Genomic DNA, 26,928 nt, shown 5'->3' on the forward strand with positions numbered 1-26,928 from the left:
TTAAAACATTTTACAAAGTAATCTCTAATTTCTTCCACACCTCATGGTTAACCTTACTATTTTATTTCATGTTTCAGTTGATTTAAACTGTTTGGAATCATAATATGACGGACAATGAAGAATATTAGTTTCAGTAAATTTTATGAGAGGATTTACTTATTACATTAAATATACCTCAATTTTTACCTCAAAGGAAAATAGTTGCATATAATTAAATGATAAATATTTGTTTCCCATTAATATAGTTTATGAACATAACTTATTGTTATAATACCTACATTAGTTAAATTGTGTTTTTGTAATGCTCTCCTATTTCAGTAAAATTTTTGGGCAAATTGAATAGCATATAGTCGATCTTTAACATAAGCTTTTGGAATACATAAATATAATAAATTATGTTCTCGTGATTTTAACAATTAAATATTTCTTCGCATGAAAAAATTAATTAACTAAAAAATATTTCAGTAATTTATACTTAAGGACTAAAAAATTTTATTTTTATAATATAATAATATTGTATGTATGTATACTTTTCTGAAAAAAGTAGATTCAAGAAAACAAATTTTCTTTTTTTAAATTTTGTTCTTGAACTTACTTGACAAGCGATATTGAACTTCAACTTTATACTTTCGGTATAGTACTTTTCGATTTATTTTCTCCAAATGGGAATTAAAAGTAAAGAATAAATAACATTTTCCTCTATAATTATTGCAGCCGTATACTGAAAAGTTTAACTTTCCTTTATTTGCATGACGCGGAGCTCCTAACTACACAAAATTTTTGTTATTTATTTTGAACGTTGTATTTATGTTTCCTTACAAACTTAAATGAACTTCTTAACATTTAATTTCATCAAAAGTTATACAATATAAGTATCAAGTTAAAATATTTTTAAGTGTAGTTGTGGCTATTTTGTTGTTGAAAATGACACTCTTAAGTTTGAATGAAAGTGAGATATGATAAAATTATATTTGTAGTTAAAAACAGATAATTCATTTCAAATTCAATCTTTTGTTACATGCATATTTCCAAATAAATTTGACAATATATTAAATTCTATGCATTTGAATCTATTCGTATATTCTGCAGCATTAATTCCTATAAGCAAATACTTATTACGTACAATGTACTTTTAGTCCTGTCGTATAGTTATGCAAAAAATTGTATCAAAAGTATTGTTTCTTCTATGCGGTTATGGTTTAAAAAGAAAAAAAAGTAATTTAATTTATTTTTAAATTCGGTTGTCAGTAAGAACACGTATTTAGTGTAATACGACATATATTATTCTGTTTATTAAAACATTACTATCGATAACTCCATTTTAGATTTATCTGTCTATGTTATATTTCAAATTGATTCTTTTTCTTCGGCTTATGACAGCAGCAATTTTTGTTTTATCGCATATGTAATGTTTTTATGTTTTGCATATTATAATTAATGAGTTAGTATTGTTGGCGGGTGAGGCTTTTTCACAAATGGACGCGTTCTTGGCGGCTAGCAGGTAGGACGCGTGTATTACGCAGGCTGGATAGGGAAGTACGACTGCGGGCGAGCTCCATGATAGAAGCAACGGGAGTAGTAGCACTCGGCTATTTGTATAGGTTGGGATAGCTGTGCGAATGGTAGAACAGACCACGGGACTATGGTGAGGAAAAAGGTCCCAAGCTCGACATCCCGACGATGAGACCGTTTACGAACTGTCGATGGATCATCAGGAAAGTTAACAACTTCTTCAGAAACTTGAGTCCCTCTTTCAAAATTCAGTTTAATACCTGGAGATGACTATATTCGGTGTTCTACCAAGCGAAGCATACTCTTAATTCATTACTAGTTGATGTTTAATATTTTGACGCAAAATAAAATTGTGAATCAGCTTACTTTGCTCATGCCAGGTTTTACAAGTTTTGTCAAAGTTAATTAAATGAATAAAAATTGTGTCCCTTTGTTACTGGCTACCCGCAAGAAATTATCATGGTGAATAATAATAATTTTAAGTCGACATGTAATATTTTGATTTTTATGGGATTGTGTTTTGGTAATGGTGTGTGTATTTTTAAGAAACTGTCTTGTGTATTTTATTACATTCACTTCACGTAACGAATTGTCTGAACGTAATGTTATTGTTTGTTTGTTTTAATATTTCGTTTTATTGAACAAAGATACATAGTTTGCCACTTCGAGCGACTACAGAAATGACAATACAATTAGTTTACAGTGTTCCAAACATTTTAGTTTCCTCTACTGTACATGGGGGGAGTATTTTTTATGTTATGTTTACTGAAACCATTTTACGCGCTAAGTGAGATGTTGCGATTGAGTAGAAGGGAAAATATGTCATAAAACCCTGCGTAATGTTATGAATTCCATTCATTCGTTTACTCTGTGATCCGGAGGGTCTAATGTTAAGACTGAATACATGTGCACTTCCTCTATGTAGAGTGGCTTCATTGAGATGAAAGCAAAGCTCACGTTGATGAAATACTTATTAATTAAAAAATTAAAATGTTGTTTTATGCTTCAATTTCTGTTAGTGTCGTACACAGATTAAAAATGTAATGCAGAGTTCCTCAGTTTTATGTATATTGAAATTTGCTCATGTGTAGAGTAGTTATTAAAAGCATAAAAAACATATATGACGAATTGTTGTGTATTATTTCCATTAGGCGTGACCATGAAAATAGATAAGATTTTATCATTATGTGAAATCTACATTTTAAATGTTGGCGTTTAAATATTTATGAAAGCGTGTGATCTTAAAGCACTATTTATCTATTAAGGAAGTAGGTAGTTTCTTTGATTTTAGAAGGGTTTTTTAAACAAACAACTAAATTAATTCAAAAATTTGAACTACTGCAAGCAAAAAATACTTTATTCCATTTTTATTTTAAAATTAGCCATTGTATTCTACCTTGCTTACACTCTATTATCGAAAAATATATTTTTTTGACAGAGATGAATACCGTAAATTAATACACAAAACATACATGTTTTCGTATGATACAATAATAGCTAGTGACAGTGACGAAACCAAAATTATTTTGATAGTTTGTATAGAAAATCCCCAACAGTAGTGGTGGTATATTTAGGGATTTATTTGTAGATGGGTAAGTACTATTCCACAATAAAAAGGAGTTATCGTCAATTATCAAAGCAGCCATATTTCGTATCTTCTTTGACAGCCTAAATACAGCACCAAATGACGTACTTGGCTAAAAATTAATTCCAGCTGCATGCGTAGATTCCGGGAGGAGGAGAGAATCTCAGGGTGGGCCGAACCTCCCTGAAATAAAAAAGTCCGTCTGAGGGGGCCCCGCTTGCATTTGCAAAATCTTCACGTTATCCCGCGGGCCTCATGGGAATCCTACAAATTTTCGCCCGTGATTCCAGCTATACATTTCACTGACACCTTGAGCACAACAGTCAGTGCACACTGAGTTCTTCCATACCACCCGCACTTGTCTTCGATAAAATATGAACTCAGGTGGATTCAGCGTGACTGACTAAGCCTGCAGTCTGAATCCACCTGTAGGCCGCTGTTGCAACAGCTAAGAAATTTACACTGCTCGTAGTGAACAGTCTGTATGTAACTCGAAACGTGATTCCAGTTCATTCGTGTATACTTATTCATCATATTATGCAACGTTAAAGTCATTAAAAAAATATGCAAAAATAAAATAAAATGCTAAACGTGTAATAAGAGCCAGAAAATAATAATATGCAGTAATATTTAGTGTAACTAAATACGACGTGAACCCTAGAATACAAAGTTGACGATGTGTCGTTGGTGGGAACACTTGTTTGTTCCTGACATTTTTTTTCTTTACAGAATTTAAAAGTAAGTTTGACATGCACTTTTTATTCAGGAAGTAAGTTAAAAATTTATTTGTCGTTATTGCGATTTAAAAAGTTGATTTGTGTCTAAGATTAAAAATAATTAATATTATTTTCATCATTTTATTCCCAGTTTTATTACTCAATTATTAGTAGGACGTGATTTCTCGTCGCGGTGCGGAATACTTTTATGAATGAAAGCATAACTGTTCGTGCAAAACCATTCATCACACAAATGTCAGTTCGAAAGTATAATGTTGGAAATTTTTTTAATGATATAATTTTTGCATTTTTCCCCCCCTGAAAACACAAGCTAACACATCGATTGTTGGTGACAGCATTTTTTGTAATGTATGTAAATCTCTTAATTATGTAGAACGTTAATTAAAATAAAAATACATGTTTTAAACAGAATTGACGATTGTTTGCATTTCATGGATATGGACTGGATCGCAACACTAATTTAATGTTTCAAGTTAATAAACACTGTCAGGAAGCAAGCAAGGCAATATGAGAACATTATCTTTTGGTTGAATGTAGCGAAAGGGAAAAACAGTCACCTTTCTTGCCACGATCTTGTTCGCAGATAACGCAGGTATAAGTAGCAAATGGACTCCACACAATGACAACCCTCCCATTATTCCGCCCCCCCTCGCTGAAACGCCCTCTCCCCCCTCCACCTCGGCGCAGGCGACAGTCTCAGGTAGTAGCACGTGGCCAGTGGCCCACCGCGCTAAACATTTTTACTAGGGAGGCCCCTTAAGGCAGGTGAGGCTGTTTTGCAAATAAATTTTGCCGAAAATTTTTCTGCAGTTCATCAAGACGAAATCCAGTCAGCACATTGGAGCCACAAGCAGATAACAATATTTACTGCTTGTGCATGGCTTTCAGATGGAGAAAAACGTACCTTCGCGCTAGTGAGTGACTCTCTGAATCACGACAAGTATGCTGTTTATGCGTACCTCAAACGAATTGTAAGTTTATTAAACCAGGAGTTTAATTTACATACCATCAAGATATTTTCTGATGGTGCAGCAGCCCAATTTAAGAATAAGTACACAATGTCAAACCTTACTCACACGAAAGAAGACTTTGGTGTCATTTGCCAGTGGTTTTTCTTTGCCACTTCCCATGGCAAAGGAGCTGTAGATGGAGTAGGGGCTGTGGTAAAAAGAGCTGTATGGAGCAGAGTGAAGCAGCGAAAATTACAAGTGCAAAATGCAGAAGATTTTGTAACAGCAGCAATATCCACAGTAAAAAATGTTAACATATTGCATGTCACTCAATCAGAGATTGAAGAACACGTAGAAAAGCTAAAAGCACGATGGAAAAATGTGATTGCAATACAGGGGCTACAGTCGCTTCATTTTTTAGAAGGTCATGATAATGGACATTTGATTGTTGGGCACACATTTCATTCTGAACATATCAAACGTCAAATCTTCAAACTAGAAGTCTCCAAAGTCTTCACTGATTCTGAACCAGACAGTCCAGAAGAAATTATGCAGTTGACTGCAGTTCAAGCTAAGCCACTGTAATACTACGGTATTATCAGACTAACTGAAACTGTTTATTATTGTTTTACGTTCGAGGTTAATACCGCTTCCCGGACTTTCGGCAGTGTTTTGTTTTGTTTCACGCATGGCGGCGCGCGCAGCTCGTGCTGCGTCGTCATGACAACTGCTAAAATAAATAATCGCGCGGCGTTTGGAACAGCTTTAACGAGCCTATGCTTGAGTAATATTGACATTTCATTGGCCTAATTAAAAAGGACGCTAACGTGTCGCGGTCGTGATTGGCCCTTTTCAATTAACAATTTAATTTCGGCAAGAGAGAAGCAAGAGAGAGTGGAAAATGACGCCATTTAGTGCGTGTGGTAGTGTATTCCCTCGGGGAATATTTTATTCGTGGCGATGCTAATTTCGGCGTTTTTGGATCGGAAATTACGTCAAAATACTGGGCAATATTAATTGACGCCCTGTAATTGAATGCAGAAGAATCGCATTCAATTCACGTGAGTGACAACGTATTTTACGAACGACCTTAATCATCCAGAGTTAAGGTATGGTCTGCATCATCGCTATATAGTAAAATTGACGTAAATTTTACCGTCAACGTATGCGAACTGTAATTGTATAAACTTTGAATTATCATCAAATTAGTTGAATACGGACTTTCGGCGATTATCGGCAAATTTACTAACATTAGCACAAAATATATGTACACGAGTCCAGAAGTCTTTAGGTTAGGCGTTTCATGCTCGAGCAAGCCGGAGCAAAACCCCAAAACTTTTTACTCAGTGAACAATTTCAGGAACTTTATTTATTTTATTTTATTTTATTTTATTTAAGAGTCAGGTTATCTACGACATCCCATAGACTTTATTTAATATTTGTTTGTTTGTTTATTACTTCCATGACTCGAGGTTTCTTATTATGGTTAAAACAATAAAAATAAGTCTTGATAGTGTTATTTTGTTGTTACTTCTTGATTACCTCTGGCGCCCTATTATTAATTCCTGGAATAACTTTCTGAGTAATTTAAAAATGGAAAATCTTATTTTCATCAAGTACACGTTTGTGTACAGAAGGGAGTAAGAAAAAGAAAACCATTTTTCTGGCGCATAAACTGTGGGGCCGATAGTGTGCATATTTGTATTGTGTTCTTATGTTGTAAATTATAACAGTAAATATGGAAACTAGGGGAAGGAGTAGACGTGTCAGTCAGGACAGCTCCAGGGACAGCAGTGTGGAGTCTACACACTCTGTAGATGTATCTGTTCCCACATCACCTAGCCAAGTACATAACACAGATTTTATTACCCCAGTAACACATGCTGGAGCGGCTAGAGTAGATGTGACACAACCCCAAGCTACCACCACACCACACACACATTTGCCCGTATTGCCAGCTGCAATAAGTAACGAAACAAGTGCTAGCTTGCTCATCATGCTGCAGAGCATGTGGCAGGAGGTGAAAGTTAACCACCAACAACAACGAGAACAGAGTGCTTAGTTAGAGGAGAGTCTCCAGGGCACTAGTGTTAGATTGGAGGAGAGTCTCAATAGCACTAAAGATAGCATTAAACAACAACTGGAAGTCATTAATAGCACACTTAAAAGTGAAATGGGTGAAGTCAAAAGTAGTGTTGCTGCTATTTCTGTGCAGTTGGCAGAACACGAAAGCTACACTGATACACAGTTGCAGCTAATACAACAGCAGTGTAGCAGTACTACAACTAGGTTAGCAACAGAGTTAACTACCCAGACCAGCCAGCTGAATGACAGGTTAAACCAATTAGCTGAGCAAGCTGCTCAGAACAGCTGTGGCCTGAATCAAATTCAATCTACATGCCAGACCATGATTGAAAATGTAGTAATCAATCACACCACAGACATGAGGGAGCAGGTGGACACACTAGTGAAAAGGCAGACAGAGTTTTCACTTGACATAGAGCAGCAGGTAGGCAAGCTACAAGAGAAGGTATTGCAGTTGAGGGTAGACAATCTTACTCACACCTCCAGTCACCATGTAGCATTGGCCCCAGCCCTGAACACCAATGCCAATGAAATCCTCAGTAGCTGTGATTCACCACAGGTTGAGCAACCTGAGCTCCCAATCACACGCTCCAACCCAGCTAACACACACACCACATTGGATCCCGTTGCAGTGATGCACCACCCGGCACGCCAATGGTCAGAGGCGATGCCTAGGTTCTCTGCTCATGAAGGAGAGAATCCAATGAGATTCCTTCGACGTTTCGAGGAATACGCTGACATGTTTAGGCTAAGTGATGCGGAACGCCTGAAATGCATGGCAACTGCACTAAGAGATCATGCGTATTACTGGTGGGAGGTATTACAAAGTACCATCACTTCCTACCAAGAATTCAAAAGCCATTTCAAACAGCAGTTTTGGAATGTGAAAATACAGGGAACACTGAGGGCACGTCTGCATACCGAACGGTATGATAGCAAGAAGAACCGAACTCTGGAGACACACTTGTCTCAAATGTTCGAGAGGACGCGCTACCTTGAACCAGAGATGGGTGATATTGAGTTCATGGCGATGGTGACCTCCCAGCTACCCATCAAGTACCAAGTACATTTGACAGGGCGTGGCTTCAACAATATCACAGAGTTCCGCGAACAGGTCCTCGCTTTCGACCGGCTGGAGCGGCTGTCCAGGAACAACAACAGTGAGGTAGAGAAGGACCTCAAGCCTGCGCATCCGAAGGCAGCACCACTCTACACACCCTGGCAGCGTGGTAACGATGGTGGCAAGGCCAACGTCCACTGCACGTCCTGGCAGCCTGCAAAACCGTATCGGACCGGAAAGTGGAAGAACAGGAGGGAATTCCAACCTCAACATCAAGGAAACCGCCAGCCGAAGAAACCCTACACACACAACCAAAACCAGTGGTGTGGAAAGCAGTACCGTCCTGAAGATCAAAATGGAAGGCCACCCAGGTGGGAGTACAGGAGTTACTCTAACCGTCAGCCGCCCAACAATATGCAACAGCATATGTTGCATCCCCCTGTAGCAGACACCGCTCCTGTGAATCAATCACCAGCGAGTTTCTCTACAATCAACCATCCTCCAACCACATCGTACCCCATGCAGCGTGGATACTTTGCTCGGCAGCAACCGATCCCGCCAAACTGCACAGTAACGCAGCCTCAGCAGACTGCGAATTGCAGCTACTCTCAAGCTGTAATTGAGGAGCATCAAAATAATTATGCCCAGTAAGGTTGGAGGTGTTACCACCGAAAATAATACCAGAATGCGACAAACCAGAACAAGACATGGAGAGGCCAACTCAGGAAGAAATCGAAGAACTGGTACGAGACAAATTAACAAGAGAAGCCGACCTTAGGAAGAAAAGGAAGCCAGCATCCAGGATCAGTAAATTCACTGTAGGAGACTTAGTTCTACGCCGTACAGCACCAACTAGTAACAAGTGGGCTCATCTAGCGAAGAAACTATTTTTATTGTACTCAGGTCCCTACAAAATAGTAGCTGTGGAGAAATGTAACTGCTACACTCTACAGGACCCTGATACAGGAAAATTTGTAGGAAATTTCAATTTGAATCAGCTTAGGCCTTACAAAACACCTGTGGTGAATTAGAACACCAAATATGTACCATTATTACTTGTGTTATGCTAAAACCCATTGTATTGTTTATGTTGCTAAGGAAATTTAAATATATATATATCCTCGTAAGTTGATAGAGGTAATTTAGGTGTATAGGCACCTCATTGCTTCGATATGGTAATTTATATTCGAAGAATTAGGGTGTTTGTCAGTTGATGATTTTATTCCAACTGATATTTGTGCTTGGAGCATATGTGTTGCCTGAGCGTTGGTTTGGTACATTGTCCTAGAGGGACTTACCAAATATTATGTACTGTGTGTACAGTTACTGTGTTGAGACACAGTTATTATCACCCTATTAGTCGAGTTCGACCATATTAGCAATGGATATACACGTGAGGTTTAAATAAAATTTGGCATAAGATGTGTACAAACACTATGTGACATATTACAATGTATAACTAAGGCAACACACAACTAAATACTACATATAATTAATGGCCTAAAGATTAGTTGACAAATATCCTACTAAATGAACACACTTGTTGGTATGAGTACTTACAGTATGATCCAGGCTACTGCCTTGCCCCTACCTATGCTTCTTCATCGTCTCGTAGTTAATAATGCACTTTAATTGGGTTCCCACAGGACACCCGAAACTATAAGTGGATATCAACTTCATCCACACTCTTATTAATAGGATGTAAAAACACTCCATTTTATATTGAGAAAAGAAGAAATGAAAGATAAAGAATTTTAAAGATTGTCTTTAATGAACAGCTTCAAAAACATAAACACTATACACTAGCACTCAATCAAGAATATTTATCTTGAAGTTATTGTCATTATTTCATAGCTGAGTAGCAAATAATGTCTCTTCTTGTAAATAAGTGTAGCTATTGTGTAACATGATGAAGGAAAATATTCACATATGATATGTGACAAGCATATGCTAATATGTTATTGAAAGTCCAATATTATTGGCAAGTATCAATTAAGAAATTGAATGCAATTATTTACTAGGTGAGGATATTATGTTGATAACATACATAAATATATTTTATTTATTCATCACCTACAACAAAGGTAAACAATAACCTGTTGTTGTTATTGCAAAGTACTATGCAATGTTATTGTTGCAAATACTGTTTATTTATGCATTACATTATTATTTAACAGGTTTATTATGTGTTCAATTAATGTTTATATTTATTACTAAGTTGTTATGAATTATTAAGTTTATGAGTTTGAGGAATCTCGAGTCATTTAATTTATGTTAGATTAGGGGAGCAAGAGAAGAAGAGGGGTTAGTGATAGCATGAGGCACGATCACAGGACGCTGTATATTCATATCGCGCGAGTGATAAGAACTGTTATAGGACGTGTGATTAACGTGTGTGTGTGTCTTCTGATTGCCGACGAACTGAACGAGTTTTGTTGCGGTCCCCTTCGACACCGTCTGCAGCAGTAGATGCAGCAGCAGCAGCAGCAGCAGCAGCAGCAGCAGCAGCAGCAGCAGTAGTCCAAGGCACATGTAAAGTCATGTGTTGGACATTTGACTCAGCAGCTCGTACCGGTTGGTACGACCCCAGCGAACACGCCGCAGACCCGGTGGGTCCGCATCAGCACGACAACACAGCATCCCTCGTGATGTCATTGGTGACATCAGGTGATGCAATCATCGATGAACAGCACACTGGTCCAGCAGTCTTCACGACGTTGATCGCCTACAACAGGGTATTGTTGGCTGAACCGCAATCCCAGCACTGTGGTTTACACCGCAGTCGACCTCTCTGCTCAGCTGTCACTTACCATGTATGGATATTGGTGAGCCTTCTTCTACATCCTTGCTTCGCCTAATCAGGTAACTGATACTCCACAACATGTAGACAGATCATGTTTACAAACAGTGTGACTGTCCAGCCTACGAAGAGTAGTGTCGGTTGGCAAGAGAATAACGTTTTTCAACTTTCATCGCAATGTTGCCAACTTGTGAAGTAACCAGTTCCAGTTATTTGTTTTAACGATCTAAATTGAATTTAACTTTTTGGACAGTGAAATATAATTTTATATCGGGAGCGGCACTGTAATATTACGGTATTATCAGACTAACTGAAACTGTTTATTATTGTTTTACGTTTGAGGTTAATACCGCTTCCCGGACTTTCGGCAGTGTTTTGTTTTGTTTCACACATGGCGGCGCGCGCAGCTCGTGCTGTGTCGTCATGACAACTGCTAAAATAAATAATCGCGCGGCGTTTGGAACAGCTTTAACGAGCCTATGCTTGAGTAATATTGACATTTCATTGGCCTAATTAAAAAGGACGCTAACGTGTCGCGGTCGTGATTGGCCCTATTCAATTAACAATTTAATTTCGGCAAGAGAGAAGCAAGAGAGAGTGGAAAATGACGCCATTTAGTGCGTGTGGTAGTGTATTCCCTCGGGGAATATTTTATTCGTGGCGATGCTAATTTCGGCGTTTTTGGATCGGAAATTACGTCAAAATACTGGGCAATATTAATTGACGCCCTGTAATTGAATGCAGAAGAATCGCATTCAATTCACGTGAGTGACAACGTATTTTACGAACGACCTTAATCATCCAGAGTTAAGGTATGGTCTGCATCATCGCTATATAGTAAAATTGACGTAAATTTTACCGTCAACGTATGCGAACTGTAATTGTATAAACTTTGAATTATCATCAAATTAGTTGAATACGGACTTTCGGCGATTATCGGCAAATTTACTAACATTAGCACAAAATATATGTACACGAGTCCAGAAGTCTTTAGGTTAGGCGTTTCATGCTCGAGCAAGCCGGAGCAAAACCCCAAAACTTTTTACTCAGTGAACAATTTCAGGAACTTTATTTATTTTATTTTATTTTATTTTATTTAAGAGTCAGGTTATCTACGACATCCCATAGACTTTATTTAATATTTGTTTGTTTGTTTATTACTTCCATGACTCGAGGTTTCTCATTATGGTTAAAACAATAAAAATAAGTCTTGATAGTGTTATTTTGTTGTTACTTCTTGATTACCTCTGGCGCCCTATTATTAATTCCTGGAATAACTTTCTGAGTAATTTAAAAATGGAAAATCTTATTTTCATCAAGTACACGTTTGTGTACACCACCTTCTTCTATTTCTGAAATAGGAATTGGGACCTTTTTACTTGTTAAATTCACAGCCACTTCAAGAAAGACTAATAATCAAGACTACAGATATGCTGGTATAGCACAGACTTCCATTGAAAATGACTGCTCGGTAAAAGTAATGTTTTTGAGACTCGTTGACAACAGCAAGAAACTGTTTAAAAATAATGAAAATGATATTTCTTTTGTTTACTATGATGACATTATTTCAGTGCTACCTACACCAGTACTGAAGAAAGTTAGAAACAGTGTTTTCTACGAATTTCCTGCAGTTGTTGATGTATGTGAAAAAGCATAATGTGTGAAGTACAACAAAGAAAAAAAAAGAATTTTTCAAAAATATAATATGTGAGCAAGAATAATATGTTGCTAATGTGTTTTTTTTGTTTGACATTAAGTGTATGAATTTACTGTGCATTATGTAGTCAGGTGTCGCCCATTTCACAAAAATGTCCCACCCGTGACCAGTGGCGAGGCGTGAGGTTTACATGAGGGAAAGCAACAACTCCGTTCACCCCAAAACACGGTGGAGGGGAGGGGGGGGGGGGGGTCCGGGGGCCCTCCCCCGGGAAAATATGGATGTAAAGGTACAAAAGGGTGCTATTTAAGTAGTTTTCTTAACTGAACATTGACTATTCCACAGGTAGAAAAATTGACATTTTTTTTAAATAATAAACTATTTTTAAAAAATAATAATGTTTGGCATACATTATTCTGATAATAAAATACCTACTCTACATTATTTATATACTAAGTGGGAGTGTAGTATCATCGATATCTGGTACAAAATATATAAACAGACAACACATGGCAAAGTAAGTACTTAAAATAAAGAGAAGAAGCTCATAAAAATGTACTAGAATAGTAAAAATTAAATGTTGGTATTTTTGTACGAACACAAAAGAAACTATCTTCATACGTGATCAGAAACTCTGTTAACTGGTACGTGGTTATTCACAGTCACTCCAGCGAGATTGCAACTCTCGAGCTGGGATCCCATATCCGCCACCCGCGGGACGCGGTCGGTAGCAGTTGGCACTGCTAGGCCGCCTCCTGTACGCCCACAAATCCCCCACGCACTGCCAGCCTTTGGTTACCCAATAGGGCGCAGGGAACTCCCAGCCTACAGCCCGCGAGAGAGATGCGCGCTCCCCGAGAGACGACCGCCGACTGAAACGCGACCTCGCCACCTGCCCTGCCGAACTTTAGCGGACCTAGCCGAAGCAGTCGGCGGAAGAATTCCACCGTCTGCTTCGGCCATGTTCGCTTGAGTTCGGCAAGAAAGCGCTACCTTCGTAGCTTCTACCACGTGTTTTTACAGCCAATCCCCTCCCTGAACCTTTGTACCATGCCACCCCCCTTCCGAAAGGAAACTATTGCGGCAGCCTTCCTGCTGAAAGCGGTCCTACCAGCGCTTCTAAACCTAGCAACGCTTCTAAAACAGCATGTTTTGTGTGTCGACGAGTTCTTTTCTTATAGTGCACAGCGCACAGTATTGGGTCCCAAGAAGATAATGTAAAAAATATGTACACCTAACTGCACGAGCCAAAGTAAAATACTATTCTGAATAAAATATTTATTTAAAAAATACATTGTCTGCAAACTGCCTGGGCAAGCACTGCTTGCCTTGCTTGCCCTGACGAGACGCCACTGCCCGTGACACAACTATGTCCCACCCGTGACATTAAAAATCTTAAGTATTTGGTTTAATGTTAATGATGATATTCCTTGTTTCTTTTTGTAGCAGTGTATGTGGAAAACTTTTCCCTTTGCAGAATTCTATATATAAATCATATACTCCTCTAATATTCACAGGATTTATAATAAACATCCCAACATGTGGGAAGGTATGTCTTTTTTTTGTCCCACCCGTGACGCAAGCTTTAATATTTAATAACTAAGTATGAATGAATGTCATTTGTAAATTAAACCAGGCATATTGCTGTACTATGTTTATAGTTTTATGTAATATGCTTGAAGAGTAAATAAACCTCACAGGATGATAGTTTTACACACTTTTAACTATAAAATTGTACTGCAAGTGTCCCACCCGTGACAATGGAATTCCCCTTTAATGTAATACACATCAAAATTATTTCGGACCGGCGGGGAGGGGGGGAGAGAACAAAGTGCACTATTTATCACTTTCCTTCGTTTTTCCCATGTCTCATTACTACCCCTCCTGACCCTATACTTAATTTTTTTTTGGTTTGTACTTTCATACTGCCATAATAACCAAAAGTTATTGACAGAATCACAAAACCACTGAATTTATGCTTGTACTAAATTGTCATATATAATAGTTTAATGTAATTTTTTTATGTTATGTTAAGTCGGTGTGTTTATATTTCAAGGCTCAACTAAAAGGACAGAGTTCACAACTGTCTTTTTTTGGACCACCCAGTAAGAAGAAGCGAAATGAGAGCTGTCAGCAAGAAGAGGATGAGGCATCTGATTCGTCTTCTCATCAACTACCTGCTCCTTGCTCTCACTTGAGTGACCGTGCTTCTTCGTCTAGGGCTGAATCTGTTTTCAAACGAGATGTTTCCGCTTTTTGTACTAAAGACGACTCTTGTGTGCCTGACCTATTACTCAGAAACGAACGTGATCCCTGTCATCATCCATCTCTAGCTATGAAATACTTCAAAGAGGGTCTATTTCAGCCGGACAAGTTAAAATTTCCTGTTACGGTTGGTTGGAAATTTAGGGCTGAGTGGTACAAAACATATACTTGGCTGGAGTATAGCCCACTGAACGACAAAGTCTACTGTTTCATATGCCGATTATTTCACCAATCAGAAATGGTAACAATAGCTGAAGATGCTTTTACAGTCACCGGATTTTGCAAGTGGAAGAAGGCTACTACAGCTTTCTAGAACCATCAGAAGAGTAACACACATATCAGAAACAAAGTGAAATTTGCTTCACGTCAGCAGGCTGAAAAAGATGGAAGCATTGTCGAAAGGGTGATTGATAAATATTCCAAAGAGGTTCAAGAAAACAGACTGTAGCTACAAGTAGTGTGCGAAACCTTGATATTTTGTGGAAGACAGGCAATTGCATTAAGAGGTCATGATGAGACCACTGCTTCAAAAAATAAAGGGAATTTTTTGGAGTTGATGGAGCTTCACAGCAAAGACAGCACATTAATAAAACAATTCTTCGCTGATCGACACAAAAACTTCCAGTACACAGATGGAAAATTTCAGAATGAACTGTTAACCCTTATGGGAGAGCAAATAAAGACTCAAATCACTGATAAAATAAGACAGGCAAAAATATTTGCCTTGATTGCTGATGAAACACAAGATATTTCCAGACTGCAGGAAGTAGCTGTTGTGATAAGATATGTGAACGACAATCTAGAGGTTCATGAATCGTTTGTAGGATTTTACTATACAGAAAAAACTGATGGTGAATCGTTAGCAAATATATTTAAGGATGTTTTAACTTCATTAAATTTGGAAGAATACCGCGAAAAATAGATGGTGGTAGTAAAACTCCTTTTGATACTATGGAACAGTTTTACAAAATTACGATACATTTCCCTTTTCTTGACATTCTTGTCCAAGAAATACGAGACCGGCTGGATGAAAACAATTTAGCTGTCCTAAATCACCTGAGTAACATTCTAGGTGAAAATAAAATGAACGCCTCTAGTGCAAATGTTGTTTGCAACTACTAAAACCTAGACAAGGAATGCCTCATGGCAGAACTGCAGTGTTTTTATAAAATGGAAATTATTAAGAACAAGTGCATAGAAGAAAGAGTGGTTGCATCTGCATGTGTAGGAAATAATGTGAAACATATTTTTCCATTAATTTTCGAGTTGTTTCGTTTCTATCTTACCATACCTATGAACTCGGCTTCTTGTGAACGATCCTTTTCATGTTTGAGACGGTTAAAAACATATTGCAGGAATTCTTTAGGACAAGAAAGGCTCTCTTCTTTGGCTCTGTTAGCCATTGAAAGAGACATAAAAATTGACATATCGGATGTGATTACTGCTTTTAATTCAAGTCGAAAGCGAAGATTACATTTTCAGTGAATGAGAAAAAGTAGAAAAACTTAACTGAAATTGTGTGTTATTTACAGTAAAATGACTACTTTTTTTGTTACTTATGTCACTATACTATATCTTCTGTAAGAAAAAACCTTCGCATTAATAAGGCTACATATATTATAATGGGAGTCAATGTTAAAATCATGTTTTTTTTTTATTGAGATTAAATCTCTCTCTTTTCCCCCACAGTAACTTCTACATCAACACTGCCAAAAACTGCTTAAATGGCACCATTTTGCACCTCGAATCAATATTTATCTGCTGGGTTGGTGTTACTTCATTTCCCCGTTGCCCCCCCAACAAGAATGCTGAAATCCCGCCCCTGCTAGTCTTAAAATACGGTATCATTGCGGCTATGAACTAATGAAATGTAAAATGTAACCCTCTAGAATACAGGAAAAACAGCATTGAAATAAAAAAAAAAGACAGTAACAATAAACTCTAAGTGAACTAATAATGTCTGCAACGCAGTGATGTTATCTGGCAGCTAAGGTCAACATCTAGAATACATCCGGAAAAATCTGAATGTGAACAACTTGTTGGAACTGTATTACAGTATGTACCAAACCACAGAATGGCCGATTCAAGAACTGTCACTGTATTCTAAATTTGATATCAGAGCATCGAACAAAAAATAAATGAACTGAGTTATTTTATTTTTGTAGGTGGCTCACATGTATACAGACTGTTAAAAATAACTGATTGAAGATTCCCTCAAAGATTTATTCAAATGATTACGCTCCGCATCATAAATAATCACTAGCCAAACTTTAGGTGCAGATAATACTTAGGCCCCAATAGATTTTTCATGCAAATGTAATGACATTTAAGCATAATTCATCAAAACACTTATTTTGCACTGCCTAACAGATAGGAAACAATCATGGAAAAAATGTTCATGAAATGTGCTATGACAAAATAATCCTTGTTTTTAACACTATTCCGGGTATAAGTTTGAGATGTAAAATACATTTTTGTTTGAACAAAATTAACTGATGATTACTCATAACTAAATATACTTATGCAGGAATCTCTGGACGACCCCGTTAACTACAATACAAATTACTTTTATCAACTAATTGCAATTATTTAATTTCACTAAGTACATACAGAAATATTTTTTTGCTGTTTTATACATTACGGAGTTTATTTATTATATATTCAACAAGTCACTTTAACATTGAAACTCTTTGAATTTATAAATTAATATTTTAGTAATAACTGCATAGGAAATATCTCAAGAATATTTAAAATACTAACTTCAACACTAGCTCCTGTAATGTTTCAGTTGGCAGAGAACATGCTCTTTCACAGTCTTGCTTCACTTTCATGACAGTGTGTACAACAGAAAGGGCACCTCTGGTTGTCTCAAGCTGCCAGAGATATGTAAAAGAATGAGCACAAAATTGTATGTTTGCTGGTGCTCTCAGAATGGCACCATGTTTCTTTACAGATGAATGTGTGAAATGTTGCAAAGCAATTAAAAAAATATTTGTCCAGCTGTAACAGCATCACAAGTTATGTTTGCTAACCAAAGAATAATTGTCCTAACTGGAAGGAGCAAGAATACAAGAATGTAATTACAAGAAAATACGTTAGTAATTTTCTAGAATAAGGTGTTCTTATGTGGAAATAAAATATTCACCTGTACATATTTTTGAGTTCCTCTTATTACTTTTTATGATTCTGTAAATCATCATTGTGTGCCAATCATGTGCATTATATGCACTCTTTTTTTAATTTTAAAATAATTGAGTTTTTTTTTTTAAATTATTTTTACTTAAATTCTTTGCTCCCTGCCATTTTATTCAGCCCAGTGTACAGCCAGGTCAATTCTTTTTCAGCGTGTTTTTCTCTCTCTCTCTCCCCCCCCCCCCCCCCCCCCCCAACCCTTCGTTTCACAGCTTCGCCAATGCTACGTTGCGACTTGGAGTGCTGCTTGAAGCGCCCCGGTCCCATAACCCCCGCTTGCTGTCATGTACTAAGTCTCATCACACGAAGCCATTTTGTGACCAGACTTGCAGGGGCAAGCAGACATTCAGCCCCTGGTGACTTCCTCGAAGTCTCGCAATCAGCAAGCTTGGACAACCAGCCTGGTCAAATTCTCAGTGCGGCAGACACGTCACGGTGTTTCGTCGCCTCGGTTCTCACGAACCTTGCAGAATTTCCCCCGCACTCGCCAGTCCCCTTGTCCAGAATCCAGGCCAGGTCAGTCACTGGTCATAACCTCAACCCCCTCCTCTCTGGTCCATGGAGGTCATAACCCATAGCCGCACTCACTCTCGTCCGCACACCCTGCCGGCGACGAGAGGAATTAAGATGCGCCGGACTGCTAAAAAACGTATCCGCGATCCATCTAGCGGAAGCGAGAGACACTAACCCCTCCCTACCATCCTGGCTGTCCACCTGAGGGCAGCACTGTCGTGCCCATAAGAACAATGTTCAAGTTGAATCGACCCTCAACCTGACCGCTCACCGGGCAAGTTGAGTTCCCCACTTCTCCGTCTAGAGCTCACTGGCCAAGGATGCCAACTTTGAGTGTCTATGGCGACGAGCACCGATGAATACCGAAGGCTGCCCCCCACCCTCTTTCAAGGGAGACTTGGCCTTTTAATTTAATGCCCCAACCGCACCCCGAGGTCACTTTTCTTAGGGCAGCCAACCGCGAACGTCTCCAGTCAGCGACTCTCCTGACTTATGCGAGAATTAGAAGACCGCCGATCAATCAATTGGAATATAGTCTACTACAGTTAAGGCCTCAAGGGCCGATTTACTATTTTTAGCTTTTGGTCTGCCCTAAGTAGTTGCAAGTTAAATTTTTTTTTTCTGCTTTTAACTTTCTTCGTATCCATTATGGTTTCCAAAGCCAACCATGTGCTACTGCGTCGGTCTACGAGGCGGCAGCCAGGCAGCTGAATTCTCCCCATAGTGGTGAGTTTGTTAAATATGTAGTTGGGCGGTATTTGCGAAAAAAAATGTTAAAAATCCGAAAATACCTTTATTGTATGCTCTTCAACTTCCTCTTTTCACTAAAAGCGGCGGAGATAAGAAATTCCAAATACTTTAGGAGATATAGAATTTTTAAATTTCATCATATGTAAGTACTTAGTTCAGCGGTATTTGCGAAAAAAATTTTAAAAATCCGAAAATACCTTTATTATATGCTCTTCAACTTCCTCTTTTCATTAAAAGCGGCGGAGATAAGAAATTACAATTACTTTAGGAGATATTGCCGTTCTTATTTTGCTATACAAGACTTGTGTAATCCTTCGACCGTCGCAATTTTTTTTATTGTCATGTGTTTGTGATTGCCTAATTAATGAAAATGGTCGATTAGGTCAAGTCAGTTACATTATAAATACTTTGAAACAAAGCGTACATTAAAAATAATATGAATTAATTTCAATGGTTCTTTAGTTTTAAAGTATTTATAATGTAACTGACCTTACCTAACAAACCCGTAACAAAGAATGAACACTAACCACTCACGTACAATTTTTTTGTTACTTATTACTTGCGCAACAATATACAAATAACAAATAAGACTTTAAAATTAGAAACGTTAAAAACTCACCTAAGTTAGAGGCGGTAATTAAATACCGTTTTAAACAATAAAAGAAATAAATAATCACGTATTGGTTCATTTGAATTCTGGCCTATCACGAACAATCATGTGACATCATTATCCAATAAAAAAAATAGATACTCGTAAACAATAAACAATAGTGAACACCACATCAATGCACTGGTATTGTGATGAAATTTAAAAATTTGATATCTCCTAAAGTATTTGGAATTTTTTATCTTCGCCGCTTTTAATGAAAATCGGAAGTTGAAGAGCATATAATAAAGGTATTTTCGGATTTTTAACTTTTTTTTCGCAAATACTGCTGAACTACATATGATGAAATTTAAAAATTTGATATCTCGTAAAGTATTTTGAATTTCTTACCTCCGCCGCTTTAAATGAAAAGAGGAAGTTGAAGAGCATACAATAAAAGTATTTTCATATTTTAACTTTTTTTTTTCGCAAATACCGCTCAAATACATATATACCATGAGTTTTTTTTATGTTTTTACCCCATTTCCACCAATCCCGGTGGCGAATTCCGCCACCCTACCTAACGCCTGCATCCAAGGTAATTCGTACCGAATGGCCTTTGTTGCAGTGCGGGTTCGAGAACACCCCTGGAACCCAGTTCATCCTAGAACATCCTGCATCAAAATTTTGGCCCAGCAGTTTCACAACACTCGGTAAAATGCCTTCGTCATTTTGCTATCTCTCTCTTCTCATTGTCTGCGGCTCACTATGATTGACCGCCAACATATATTAAGTCTACCTACCACCCGTGCCAGTTTATAGACTTTTTTATTATTTTTATTTTATTGTTTTATTTCATATTTCAGAACTGTAAATTTATAATTTCAAGTGTTAGCCAATGCAACGAAACAATTTTGTGTAATTATATATTAACCTTCATAAGTAACCCTGTTGAGGCCCGGGCCGGTTATCAATTGTTTTTCACCTTTTTTTTAATAATTTGGTCTTAAATTTGTATTATGCAAACCATATAAAAATTATGAAAGCACAGTAAAATAAAATAGAAAATCAATTTTTATTCAGAATAAATCGAATAGCTCGCCAACCAAACCTCAACTTCTCATTTATAAGTCTTACGATCCTCTTCACCATCAGTAAGCTCATAGGGGCGGTAATACATTCTTGTTCACCCTCCTTAGTGCTCCTCTGAAGTATTATTGAAATATCTTTTTATTATAAGTTTAACTTTCCAGTACGTTTCCAAATTTTTGTAATTTAGAAGTTTCTCTAAAGGCCCCCACACACGATCAGTCGGAACTGACAGTTCGGACTGATCAGTCGGAACTGAACAGTCGGAACTGCCGTGTGTGCGCAAGGACGGTGGACTGATCAGTCGGAACTGATGGACTGACGAACTGATGACTTTCCATCAAATCGGACTGTGGGCTCAAGAGTTCTCAGTCCAAACTGCCGTGTGTGGGAACAACTGGTCGCAGTCCGAACTGTCAGTCCAAACAATCAGTCCATCAATCCATGGAATTTAGGATATAGTAAACAAAGTTAAAAATAAAAAAATTATTGAAAAGTGCGTGAATAAGATTTGTGAAACCGGGTGATAGACTTTAATTGTCGATCCCATTCTAAGGTTTGATTTTTTAATATGACCTGGGCCATGGCCATAGTGGTTGATGTAAGAATATTACTCCAAAAAGTTGTGAGAAGAGAGTTAAATATACACATGGCTAATTGCATGCATAATAAATTTCACAACACATGGCTAGAGAAATGCAATGTAGGTAGTATGTACCTCAATTTTGCAAGCTGTTTTCATATATATAATAAAAGTGAGGTTATGGGTTACAAACTGTATTTTTATTAATTGAAATTGTACATGCCTTTGAAAAGGTCGGTACAATGCACGCATTTGTATTACAAATAAATAATTAATGTTTCTATATATATTATTAAATACTTAAAGAAAAAATGCCAGTTTTTTTTTTTTTTTTTTTTTTTTTTTTTTTAGTAATGAAGTGGTAATCAGTTGTTATATCATCATGGTGTTGCCACTATTTACATTCCTTGCTTTGTATTTGTGCTGGTGTGAAATAGTGTGCACTGTGTTGACATGGCTTCCTGGTCGAAAGATTTCCTAGTGAATTTTATAGAATTATGGCGGGAGCATAATGTTTGTGGAACGTTAAAAGTAATTCTTACCACAACAACACAAAAAAGAACTCTGCCTGTGAAATCTTAGTTGAGCAGGTAAAAACCATTGAGCCCGATGCAAACAAAGACACAGTAAAGAAAAAAATAAACTGTTTGAGGAGCGCATTTCGCAAAACACATAAAAAAGTAGTACAATCCAAAAGAAGTGGTTCAGGAAGTGACGATGTTTTTGTACCAAAGTTATGGTACTATGATCATTTGATCTTTTTGACCGACCAAGAAATCCCATTGGACGCATCCTCAAACTTAAACGACAGTGACTGTGAGGTAAGCAAACTTGTGTATTTTGTAATTTACTTTTACCGCATAGTTTGTAAATTATGGTTGCGGAATCATGGGCGAAAATCTGTATGAATCCCAGGGGGCTCCACGGGATTAACTTTTATCATTCCCATTTCACAGTTACCATTTTGCAAATGCAAGCGAGCCCCCTCAGAGAGGGCCTATTTGATTCCTTGATGAGGGAGGGGGGGGCCTCGGGATCTACGCCCATGTCCGGAAGTATCATTTTACATTTTCCTAGTGTAGGTTTGCAAAATAATCAATGAAAGCCCTGTACTTTTCACAAGCGATGTAGTCCTTAATGAACGTTATATCAAAGTCTGTTAGTGCAAGATGGAGATAGCTATTTAATTTCATAAACAGTCTACCTACAATCATGTTATTGCTATCCTAGTCAACAGTGGTGTTACGTGGGTGGCACATAAATATCATATATCTGTATTAAGTTTATTTACAAAAAACAATCTGCTGTCAATAATTTTGTTCTTGAACCCTTGGTTAGTATATTTTACAAATCATTCATGAAATGAATCAGAAAATAATAAACTATTGATAATGTCATCAGAAAATGTAAGTACATAGCACACACAATTACAATTACAATAAATCCCTATTAAAATACATCACAAATTTAAAAATCATATTATAACCTTATTTGCTGGGCCAGTCCCATGCACATAGAAATTTCAAGACGCAAATTTTTCCTGCCATGGGACTCGACCACTACCATTAAAGTAGTCAAGAAATAAATTTCTTATTTGTGTAGCAGCAGTACTTGCAGCTCCAGTCTTGTTGACATGAAGTTTTTCACATTGGTTTCGATGTAATCCAAGGATGATGGTGTCAGTTTCTTCAAACTCGGTATCAAAACATTCAGGAGGGGTGTAGGTAGATGATGATTTGGTACGTAAATAATTGTGCAGTGCACAACATGCAAAAACAACAGCCTTAATCCTATGCAAGCCTAAGTGAATAGGCTTCTGGAAAACACCAAACCTTGCAGTCATAATGCCAAAAACATTTTCTATTATTCTTCGCCCCCGTGAAAATCTGTAGTTGCATTCTCTCCTTTCTTGAGTGAGTTGCTTTGCTGAAAATGGTTTCATCAATTCCTCCCTAAGAGGGAAAGCTTCATCTCCTATGAGAACATAGGGTAGATTGTAACTGTCTACTAAGGAAGGCTCTGGCAGATGTAAATTCCCACTTGTCAGTTTCTCGTAAAAGTCACTATAGGAGAGAACACCCCCATCAGAAACTCTGCCATTCGTTCCAAAGGCAAAGTATATCAACTTGTAATCCGAGTCAGCAATCCCCAGAAGAACTTGGCTGTTAAACCCCTTGTAGTTATAGAAATATGATCCAGAACTAGGTGGCGGGACAATGGCAACATGCTTGCCATCTATTGCCCCAATGCAATGGGGGAAGTTCCATCTGTTTTGGAAGCCCTTTGCGATATCTTTCCAATCTTCTTCACACGAAGGAAACTGGAAACATAAAACAGGCACAATTCACGTACATATATTTCAGAGTATGCCTTCTTTAGAAAACTAGGTTTTATATAATGAAATATACATTGAAAATACTTTATATTTTGTTTTTATAGGATGAAGTTTTGGACGATCCTTCACAACATGCATGTTCGTTCGAATCAACTCCTACTGCCTCAGGTGTGCGACAACATATTACACCTCCAGAATGCACATCTGCCAGTAGTGACGAGCAAGTGAGACCAACCCCTCGATTAAAACGCCCGAAAAAGCAGGACGAATCCGACAGGATCCTAACATTGGTGGGGGAACGTCTTGAAAATGCCAAACATGAGGATCAACATGATATTTTTGGCAAACATATTGCTGCGAAACTTCGTGAGCTGCAACCTTCCCAAAGAATTTTCGCAGAGAAGATAATGAATGATGCCATTTTCGAAGCTCAGATGGGAAATTTGAACAGAGGGAGCCAAATTGTTTCGTTGCAGAATCCTAACACCACCTTCCAGATGTTTCACTCGCAGTTTACGCCACCTGATCTTGTTCTTGAAGGTCCCCAGATTGAAATTGTGGAATCACAAGAAAGCTCTGAAACATTTCCATCATGAGCATTTCATAAAAATTGAAGATGTATTGGAATTGAAGTATGTTTTTTATCACATTTATTACATTTTTTTTTGGTGAAATATTTGTTAGTGTGTTTCCATGTCATTGTAGCGTAACAAACAAATAAATGTGATAATGCAACACTCGTTTAGTTATTTAGTGTTTGCATGTTTATTCTTTAAGCTATTTTATAACTAATTACAACACACTATACAAATATAGATATACATTGACTAATTACTTACTTACATTTTAATCTGTACAAGGATGAAAGTATAGTGGTATTTAAATAACTAATCTACAGTACATTACTACACTAAAATTTTTATTATGAACTAGAGTGTGCATTTGCTTTCGTGCATGTTGCTGTCGAGTCTGGGTAAAAATAAAAATAAATAACAAAACAGCATATCCTAGTGTTTCTGAAAATAATTGGTCAAAACGAAGTCACATAAATTATAAAAAGGCATTTACAATGGTAACGAATGTGTTAGTTAGTTGTTGGCTTCCTTATATGGACTCTAGCATAACGAATCACTGTGCAAAAATAATTATAAATACTGGTATACAGCCACAAAGGCTGTGGTCACATCAGAAATCAAATCCTAATTACGGGATCATGAATAAATTAAAGTCTATCGCGCGGTTTTACGCAGTCTAAAATGCTTCGATCGAGGCCAGTTCTCGTTCCACCTGTAAACAAGCGTGCGAAGCGGCATTTCGGCTGTTACCTTCGCAAAAACTAAAATTTTCAACATGTAAATATTTAATTGTTTTATAATTAATGGTGACTGCTATTAGATAACAGATGTACACTTGCTCAGTAAAATACTATCTACAACTCATTAGTTTGATGACAGTCGACACACTCTAAACAACTGCTGTGTAATCACGCACTTTAGCATTTTTCATTGGTTTTCTAAACGTGTTTAGTTTATCCATGATCCTGTGCGGAGGTTTGATTTCTGATGTTACCATGGTCAATGTATAATTTACCTTGCAATATTCCTTCTTCAGAACTTTGAAGATAGCAATGCAGGTCTCCTCAATAATTCCTCCCAAGGCTTGAGGGGATATTACAGTAGAGAACTTCAAGTCTTCAAGAGATCTGCCTGTTGCTAGGAATCTTAACGTAGCAGTTAGTCGTTCATGAGGCAATATGGCATCTCTCATATTCGTATTTGTCTTTTGAATGAATGGAGACACCATATGCAAAAGTTCAAGATATATTTCTTCATTCATACGCAAATAGTTTTGCCAGTCCTTTGGATTAAATTTCAACTCTTGCAGTATATTTACATGGGAATACTGACCTCGCTTTGATAACCAATCCTTCACCCAACACTTCCTTTTCGTTTTGCTATTTTTTCTTTTTTTTCTAGCTTTAAGTGCAACTACAACTGCAACATCCAAAGTTTCTTCCATATTCTATGTCTAAACGATACAATAACAACCACAGGACTGATCGTGTGTAGGTTAGGTTACCTTCACATAAGTCCAAACTGTCAGTTCGGACTGACAGTCCGAACTGAAGGCCTGGACTGATCGTGTGTGGGGAAGGCTTCAGTTCAGTCCGAACTGACAGTTCAGACTGTTCAGTCCGAACTGCGAGCTGGACTGATCGTGTGTGGGGCCCTTAAGAAATTACTTAATAAAATTATTTGCGCACTAAGGAGAGGCATAACAATTGCCATATTTAAGTGCCTAGTAGTGGACCATTTAAACAGTTGGATGGATTGGTTGGATTTACAATTATGTCAAGTCGTGTGAATGGTTGGTCAGGTTAATTTGGCGACCTTAAAAACATTTAACTGCTTTTTTGAACTAATAGCATTTTAAAAAATCATTCTCGGAAATTTATTTTTCAAATTTCAAAGAAAAGTCACTACGTTACGATTTCCAAAAAATACAAGAGTAAGTAAGAGCGCAAGTAAATACATTATGACTTAACGACACATGAAGGTCTATAAAAACGATGGTTGAAATGATTTATTAATGGCGCAGCTTCGGAATGATTTGTACAGCAAACCAAGATACCTGAGAAAACCCACCCACCGACTTACTACAACGTCCCCCACATACAAGAGAACTCACCTGAGAAAGTGTTTGATACGTCCTCAAAATACAAGCAAAACAACATACCATAACCTAAATTAGCAAGCCAAGTATAACTAACTTAACCACTTACTTGAAGATTCCACCAATGTGCACCGATATGATTAGCATAGTTACCGAGTTGTAGAGAAACAACTTCACTACAACTACCCATTTCATACAAGTAAAATTATTAATCACAAAACTTATTTTTTTCGAGAACACCATTTGTTTACATACTTCCCATGTAAATAAAACAGATTAATCAGTGCTACCATCATGATGAAGTACAACCAAATATTCAGTTTGTTTTACTCGAAGCCTCTGGTTGATCTTTTAACTCCCGGGGGCCCTTACGCGGTTTACTTGCTTGAAACAGTATTGTGGATGCTCGTTTCATTCAACAGAGCGAGATGCTCTCAAGTCACACAAATTATGCCCTAAATTTTCCCCCTCTTTAAGAAGAGTTCTATGTTATTCGTAAAGTTCAGTGGACAATGTTTCTCAATGAAAGTGATGAACGCATATTTATATATAATGA

At 37.4% G+C, this 26,928-nt stretch overlaps 1 protein-coding gene across 1 annotated transcript in view; it reads right to left on the reverse strand.

The window, feature by feature from the left end:
- LOC134540132 (protein misato homolog 1) overlaps window positions 1–26,746 on the reverse strand; it is a 138,958-nt gene extending 112,212 nt beyond the window's left edge. The window contains exon 1 of the mRNA XM_063382658.1: window positions 26,482–26,746. Coding sequence (XP_063238728.1) covers window positions 26,482–26,562 — 81 coding nt within the window. The 5' untranslated portion in view covers window positions 26,563–26,746. The remainder of the gene's footprint in view (window positions 1–26,481) is intronic.
- Between the last annotated feature and the right edge of the window lie 182 nt (window positions 26,747–26,928).

This window comes from Bacillus rossius, chromosome 16 (assembly GCF_032445375.1).
Source record: "Bacillus rossius redtenbacheri isolate Brsri chromosome 16, Brsri_v3, whole genome shotgun sequence".
In the NCBI taxonomy this organism is placed as follows: domain Eukaryota; kingdom Metazoa; phylum Arthropoda; class Insecta; order Phasmatodea; family Bacillidae; genus Bacillus; species Bacillus rossius.